General features: G+C 36.6%; 2 protein-coding genes across 2 annotated transcripts in view; both read left to right on the forward strand.

Annotated features, from left to right (window-relative positions):
- The window catches only part of CBG25171, a gene marked incomplete at both ends in the record, with an annotated part of 1,703 nt that extends 807 nt beyond the window's left edge, over positions 1 to 896 (forward strand). Inside the window, 2 exons of the mRNA XM_045238993.1 lie at positions 529 to 627; positions 679 to 896. Of these exons, the coding sequence (XP_045098391.1) occupies positions 529 to 627; positions 679 to 896 (317 nt within the window). The remainder of the gene's footprint in view (positions 1 to 528; positions 628 to 678) is intronic.
- Positions 897 to 2,239: 1,343 nt separating this feature from the next.
- Positions 2,240 to 8,041, forward strand: part of CBG05152 — a gene marked incomplete at both ends in the record, with an annotated part of 11,602 nt that continues 5,800 nt past the window's right edge. The window contains 8 exons of the mRNA XM_045239049.1: positions 2,240 to 2,365; positions 3,163 to 3,331; positions 3,379 to 3,536; positions 4,331 to 4,605; positions 5,393 to 5,648; positions 6,164 to 6,390; positions 6,574 to 6,799; positions 6,953 to 7,051. Coding sequence (XP_045092843.1) covers positions 2,240 to 2,365; positions 3,163 to 3,331; positions 3,379 to 3,536; positions 4,331 to 4,605; positions 5,393 to 5,648; positions 6,164 to 6,390; positions 6,574 to 6,799; positions 6,953 to 7,051 — 1,536 coding nt within the window. The remainder of the gene's footprint in view (positions 2,366 to 3,162; positions 3,332 to 3,378; positions 3,537 to 4,330; positions 4,606 to 5,392; positions 5,649 to 6,163; positions 6,391 to 6,573; positions 6,800 to 6,952; positions 7,052 to 8,041) is intronic.

Here is an 8,041-nt window from a genome sequence, read left to right on the forward strand (position 1 = left end):
GCGTTATCCCCTGATTCTGTGGATAACCGTATTACCGCCTTTGAGTGAGCTGATACCGCTCGCCGCAGCCGAACGACCGAGCGCAGCGAGTCAGTGAGCGAGGAAGCGGAAGAGCGCCCAATACGCAAACCGCCTCTCCCCGCGCGTTCGCCGATTCATTAATGCAGCTGGCAAGACAGAAACACCAAAGTTATTTTCGGGCATTTTTAGGCCAGTTTTAAGTTTTTTCGGTTCCAATTAGCTGAAATTCGAGAAAAATTGATCAAAATTCACTGAAAAATCCCAATTTTTCCAGAACACAAACTAGCAAAATCGCATCTCTTCGACAATCCGACACCACAACCAACTCGCGATATTCCAGATGTTTTAAATTTTGGCGAAGGTCAAAGTTCATCAAAAATCGGCAATTCCGAAAGAAGTCGATCGATTTCGTGCAGTTCTGGTGAGCTTTTTTGAAGCTTTGGTGAGCATTTTTGACTCAAAAACTGTCTGAAAATAGCTGAAAAAACAACCGCCAAATAATTTCAGATTCCTCATCTGACTTTCCCATGACAATGGACCAATTCTTCGCGTCGAGACCCACAACGCCTGTCAACCGTGAAACGCCGGACAAGTTCGATTCGATGGGTAAAAATTGAAAATTTCGATTTTGCATTACTTTGAAAATCCCATTTTCAGTCGGCCAACCACCTAGCCTATTCAACAATTCCAAATCGATGCCCGCCAATCGCTTCCTCACGTCGTCAGGACCCAAAAAGGCGTTTCCAAATGTGAAGAAATCGTCAAAAAGCCATAAATTTGCTCTAAAACGTCCGACGCCGACGAGAATTTTGCCCCCGCGAACGGCTAGAAACGCCGGAATTTCCAAATTCGGAGTGGACTCAGATTTTCATTAGAATTCTAATTATTTTGTTTTTTGTTTTCTCATTTTCTTGAATTCTTTGCCATTCTTCCCTGATCTTGTTACATTTTTCATCTGTTTTCATTCAATTTTCAGCATTTTTTTCCCGATTCCCGACAACAATTTTCGCAGAATCCATGTGACCATTTTTTTTTCGTTTTTTCGAAAAAAAAGTTTTCGAAGGTCTTTTTTGCCTTGTCTCTAATTAATCGGTACCAGTTTTCGCTTTTTTTTTTCTTTTTTTCTAGAAAGAATTAGACACCAAAAACAATAGAATTCCGCAAGGAAAATGTGATCATTGAGGTTTTGAAATGTTTCCCTTTAGGATTTTTTTTTCCATTTTTCATCGAATTTTTCAGCCTTTTCACCCATTTTTTGTTGAAAAAATGCACCAAAAGCGCCCCAGCCATCCTATATAGCCCTATTCTCCATATATAAATCACTCGATTCGATTCGATTCCCCATAGAGAAGACCAGCGGCCTGTCATAAAGTGTCACTCGTTCTCTGCGCTCTCTCCCATCCGCACACTCTCTCACCTCTCTCTCGCTTCTCTAGCCCGCTCTCTTCGTTTCGCCCGATATTTCTCGGGCGATTTGTTTAAAGGCGAAAAAGAGAGAGAAAGCATCATTTTGTGTCCTTTTTCTCGACCATATATATATATATATATCTATTATTATTCGGTTTGAGGCTTTTTGAATTGAAAATTATAGAAAATTGCGATTTAATTGGTCAATTATCTAGAAAATTCCAGGAAAATCGAAAAAGTTTGGTTTTTGTGAAATTCGATTAAAAGACGATTTTTGAGCTAAAATCGCGATTAAGAGCTTAAAAATCACTCAAGAATCACTTTAAAAACTGTTTTTGAGCAACTTTTCGAAAAAAAAAATTTTTTTGAAGAATTTTTTCAAAAATACGATTTTCGGGATATTTTTTGACACTTTTTCCCGAGATTTTGTAGTGTTTTTTCTGCGATTTTCAGCGATTTTAAAAAAATATTTTTCCAATTTTCAACTTTTTTTTCGAAAATTTCGATTTTTTCAGCAATTTTCAGACAACCTTTTTGAATATTTTTTTCATTCAAATTTAATTTTAAAACCTACATTTTTTCCCAAAAAAACCATTGTTGCCCCTTTTTGTCTGCTCTTTCGGCGATTTTTTTGTTGTTTGCTGATTCACCCACTGGCTGCACACGACCCCAAAAAAGCAGTTTTTTCCTGAAATCAATTTTTTTTCCGAAAAAAAAATTCTCCCAAAAATTTGATTTTTTTTCCAGAAAATTCGGAATTCTCATTGAAATTCATCTGAAAATTTGAATTTCCCGCCTTAAAAACCCGAAAATGTTCGCCCGAAAGGGTAAATCGTCGGATGTGCAGGCGAGCATCTCGCGATTCACAGATTTGAATCGCGATTGTGTCAGTCGGGTGAAACATTTGAAAATATTGCTGGATACGTTGACGACGAATGTGAGTTTTCAGATTTTATCGAAATTTCCAGAAAATTCCAGGGTTTTTGGCTTTTTTTGAGCGTAATAGGCTGAAAATGAAGGAGAATGCAAGCGCGCTCCACCGAACTTCTGGGTGAAAAAGCGCGCGAATTTGAAATTTCAAACTTTTAATGTGGGTTTTGAGCCCTTTTTGAGCTGTTTTCATCGATTTTTGACGATTTTTTCCCAAGATAGATGAATAAACCTGAAATTGTTGATTTTTCAGCAAATTTAAGCTGAAAATCTACCAAAATCGGTCAAAAATTCATGAAAAATGAAAATGTTGAATACGGATTTCTACCGACTATTTGCGATCATTTCTAAGCCAATTTTCGGTAAATTTCGAAAAACAACCTTGAATTTCCGTAGAAAATGGTCTAAGATTCATCAAATATTGCTTTGATTTTTGGTAATTTTTGACAATTTTTTTGCCGGATTTTATAGCATTTTTGACCTAGAAATTTGTGAAAAATTGTCAATTTTAACGATTTCATCGGAAGTTCCATGTTTTTTGGCTTTTTTTGAGCGAAAATCTGTTGAAAATGAGCGAAATTAGCCCAAAATAGGGGAAAATGCAAGCGCGCTCCGCTGATCTTCTGGATGAAAAAGCGCGCGAAATTGAAATTTCAAATTTCAAAAGCGGTTTTGAACCCTTTTTGAGCTATTTTCGTCGATTTTCATCGATTTTTCCCTAAAATAAATGACTAAAACCTGAAAATTTTGATTTTTGAGCAAATTTTAAGCTAGAAATCCACCAAAATCGGCAATTTTTTCCAGGAAAAGCGCCAACTTCTCGACGAGCACAGTTTCGAAACGTTTCATTTGGTTGATGAGCTTCTGTTGGCCAACGATGTCTCCAGCCAAATCGATAGTGCAATTGAAGCCGAATCGGGGCTTTGGACGCTAGAACAAGTGCTCTGTTTGGCGCCAGAATTGGTGGGAAGTGGTAATTTTTGAATTCCCGCCTGGATTCTCCATAGAGCGCATTTGCAGGATGGCAACGTCACGCAATCGAGTCGCTGTTGAAAAAGGCGGTTTATCCGAAGAATTTGATGGCTGTGCGGAAAATTGCGATTCGACTGTTTTTGGTTTTTTATCAGTGTTTGGGGGTTTATGGAAAGGCGACGCCCGACTTGGATAGAGTTTTTCAGGTGGGAAATTGAAGATTTTATACTGGAAAATCTGGAAAAAACGAAATATTTTGAGTGAGAAAATTGGAAATTTGAATTTTTTCGAAATTCGAAAAAATCAAAAATTCCGAAAATTTCAAAAATTTCCAGAAAATCAGGAGTTCCGAAAAAATCAGAAATTCCAAAAATCCAGAAAATCAGAAATTCAGAAATTTCGAAAATTCTGAAATTCTAAAAACCCAAAAATCTGTAAATTCCGAAAATTCTGAAATTTCGAAAATTCTGAAATTCCAAAAATTCTAAAAATCCAAATTTGTAGAAAATTAGATATTCCAGAATTTCTGAAATTTAGAAATTCAGAAATTTCGAAAAATCCGAAAATCCTAAAATTCAGAAAATTCCGAATTTCGGAAATTCCGGAAATTCCAAAAAATCCAAAAATTTGTAAATTCCAAAAATCGAAAATTTTGAAATTCAGAAATTTTCAGATTTTCAGATTTCCAGCTTTTCTAGATTTTTACCTATAATTCAGAAAACTCCGAAAATTCGAAAATTTCTTAAAATCAGAAATCCCGAAAATCTGTAAATTCCCAAAATTTCAAAATTTCCAGAAATTCTAAAATTTCAAAGTTCTAAAAATTCTAGAAATTCCCAAAATTCAGAAATTCTGAAAATCAGAAAATCCCCAAAATTTATATTTTCAGTGTTTTTGAGTTTTTAGAAATTTCAGGTTTTCCAGTTTTCCAATTTTTTTTCTAAAATTCTAAATCCTAAAATTTCAAAAATCCCCAAAATAATTTCCTCTTGTTTTCCAGTGTCTCCTCCCATTCTTCCCTCTGAAATCCGGCGAAAACGCAGAAGACGTCCTCAATGAGTACTGTCAATCGTCGGGAACCGGTGATTGGGTGGAACGTCTTCGAAATGGACCCATCAAATCGACGGCGTCCCCTTCGCAGACGTCTAAGGAGCGTGCCCAGATGCTTCAAGTGTATTTGGACAAATTTCTGGAGTACTGTACTCGTGAGACAGTAAGAATCGAGTGGAATGATGAGGGAAAACGACAGGAATGCGCCAATTTTATCATTGATAAGTTAGTGGTTTTTTTTCTGGGAAAATCGGTCAAAATCGGTAAAAATCTGGCTTAGAAATCTGTTTAATAAAAGTATAGAAAAATCAAAATTTTCAAAAAAAAATTCGAAAATCCGAATTTCCGGAAAATTCGAAAAAGTGCAAAGTCGGGGAACTCAAAATTCAAACTTTCAAATATTTTTCGAAAATCTAAAAATTCCAAACTTTCCGAAAAAAACGAAAAATTGAAAAAATTAGAAAATTCAATAAATTCTGATTTTTTAAATTTATTGAATTTCGAATTTTCCCAATTTTTCGGTTTTTCAGAAATTTTCGTAATTTTCAGATTTTCGGAAAATATTGAAAAATTTGAATTTCTGAATTCCTGAAGTTCCTAAATTTCCGATTTTCAATTTTCTGAAAATTTTGATTTTTTGGAATTCCCAATTTTCTGAAAATTTAAAATCTCGGAATTGAAAAAAAAAATCTCAAAAATTCAGAATTTCCGATTTTTGTACTTATCTGAAATTTTCGATTTTTTGAAAATTTTGGTTTTTCAGAATTTTTGATTTTTCTGAGTTTTCGAATTTCCAAATTTTTTTAAATTTCGATTTTTCTGATTTCGCGATTTTCTGAATTTTATAACTTTTCCGAATCCCGGAATTTCTAGATTTCCGATTTTCAATTTTTTGAAAATTTTGGTTTTTTGGGATTTCCGCACTTTCGAATTTTCTAAAAAAGTCTCGAATTTTAAAATGTTTTGAATTTCCGAATTTCTGAATTTTCCAAAATTTCCAAATACTCTCCAGAGTCATCAAACTGTACATGGGCGAATGTTTCACGGAGCTCGAAACCAATGGAGTCGATGTATTCGGTGGATGGGAAGGAGCCGATGAGCAAGGAGAACCACTGGATACGGCTGATCCAGTGGTGATCGCGCGATATTGGTTGATCCGATGGATCAATAATATCGCATCGGCCACACATCAACCAGCTAATAATGTGCCACAATCGGCACAATCCTCGCTGATTCTATATCGAAATGCACTGTTTTCGTCGCATAAGGTGGGGAATTCGATGAAAAATAATCTAAAATGGTCCTAAATTTATGGAAAATGGACCAAAATTCGCGAAAAGTAGCTCAAAATTCATGAAAAACGACCTAAAATCGATGAAAAATGACCTAAAATTTAAGAAAAATGAACCGAAATCCGATTAAAATTGCTCAAATTTCATGAAAAATGGTCTAAAAATTCTTGAAAATTGACCAAAAAGACCAAATGGGTCCGAAATTTATGAAAAAAAAACCAAAAAATCATGAAAAATACTCAAAAATCTATAAAAAATGGTCCAAATTTCATGAAAAATGGCCTAAAGTTCATAAAAAATGACCAAAAATTTATGAAAAATTGCCTATAATTCATGAAAAATGGTCCAAATACATGAAAAATGGTCCAAAATTCCTGAAAAATGGTCCAAAATTCATGAATAATGGTCCAAAATTCATGAAAAATGTCCCAAAATTCATGAAAAATGGTCCAAAACTCATGACAAATAGTCCAAAATTCAAATTTTTGCAGGCCACCAACGTCGCTCTGACGCTAATGCGTGAAGCGATGAAACTTCCGCTAGCATGCTCGAATGTGACTCATAAAGTGGTCAACGTGCTCTCCGCCTGGCTTCTACAGTACGAAATTCCACCGTTCGTCGCGTCTGGAGAGGTCTCGATAGAGCGATGTTCACTTCTGCTGGCCAATATTCTACTCTCTTTCTTTCATAGTCCCTATCTGTCGCAGTGTGGGGAGAGGTAGGTCAAAAAACGAAAAAAAATCTGTGTAGTCCTCGTGGACAAGATTTTTGGAAAATTTGAAAATTTTTTAAAATTTTTTTTTTGAAAAACTTGGTTTTTCTCTCATAAAAAAGTTCACAAGTAGTAGAAAACTCGAAAATTCAGCATTTTTGACTCTAACCCCTCCTGAAGTTTTTGCAGACACTCCTCGGCGATTTCCATCGCTTTCGCCATCCTAACCTCTTGCAAACAGCTGGTCTCTCATCGAATTCAACTCCCGAAACCGCTTCCCCAGAAATTTTGGTCCGAATTGATGGCCGGTCTGTGCGCGGTCGCCTCGAAGATCTGCCATCAATCGGACGTCTTCTCACAGCACGTCTCCGCCGCATTCACCTCTACATTGATTTCCAATGTGGTTATTATCAAGGTACTTAATTAGCAATTATCTAGATTCCCGTAAGAGATATCAAAAATCTGTCAACAGTTAAAATGTTGCTGATAACATGATGAACATTTTATCAGTTGACAAAATTTCAATATCTCCTACAGTAACCCAGATAATCAAACACAAAGCTTCCAGGCCGTGCGCCGCATCGAAATCGACGATGACGTTTGGGATGAGGTGCATGAGGTGATGAAACGAGGCGTCTGGATACCGATGGCTGAGCAATGGGCGGCGGTTAGTAATTTTTCTAGGTCATGACCTAGTTTCTTCTAGGTCACGAACTAGTTTTTTTCTAGGTCACGATCTAAATTTTCATGACCTAAAAAGGTCATGGCCTAATTTTTCATGACCTAAAAAGGTCATGGCCTAAATTTTCATGACCTAGTTTTTTCTAGGTCATGACCTAAATTTTCATGACCTTATTTTTTTCAGGCCATGACCCAATTTTCTAGGTCATGACCTAATTTTTTCTAGGTGATGACCTAATTTTTTCAGGCCATGACCCAATTTTCTAGGTCATGACCCAGATTTTTCTAGGTCATGACCTAAATTTTCATGACCTAATTTTCCATGACCTAAAAATTCATCCGGCTGCTAATCCGTTTTATCTGTAAAAATTTGAACAATTTTGGTCCAGTCCAGACTTCGCCAGGGTCGGCGACCCGGGAACCAACGGACACACACACACACACAAATTTTCATGACCTAAAAAGGTCACGACCTAATTTTTTCTAGTTCATGACCTAATTTTCATAACCTAAATTTTCATGGCCTAAAAAATTTCACGACCTAAGTTTTTCGTAGGTCACGACCTAAATTTTTCGTAGGTCACGATCTAATTTTTCAAAACCTAAAAAGGTCATGACCTAATTTTTTCTAGGTCATGACCCAGATTTTTCTAGGTCATGGCATAGATTTTTCGGCTATTTCCGGTAAGAACGGTCCCAAAACGGGACCGCCGGTCCCAACAGCGGACCACCGGTCCCGAAAATTGGGACAACGGTCCCATTGTTTCGACAACGGTCCTAACGGTCCGAGAACGGTCCCAATGTCCCAAGAACGGTCCCAACGCTCCGACAAAGGTCCCAATCAGGATTGCTCGATAAACCCTACTCTCAAATTTTCGAATTCAGTGCCATTTTGCGAAACGGCGGGGAGCTTCGAGAAAATTAGGTGACAAGAAAATTTAGTGCTAGCTTAACCTGTTGATTTTGCATTGAAAGC

The sequence above is a fragment of the Caenorhabditis briggsae genome (assembly GCF_000004555.2).
Source record: "Caenorhabditis briggsae complete genome, chrI, whole genome shotgun sequence".
Lineage (NCBI taxonomy): Eukaryota > Metazoa > Nematoda > Chromadorea > Rhabditida > Rhabditidae > Caenorhabditis > Caenorhabditis briggsae.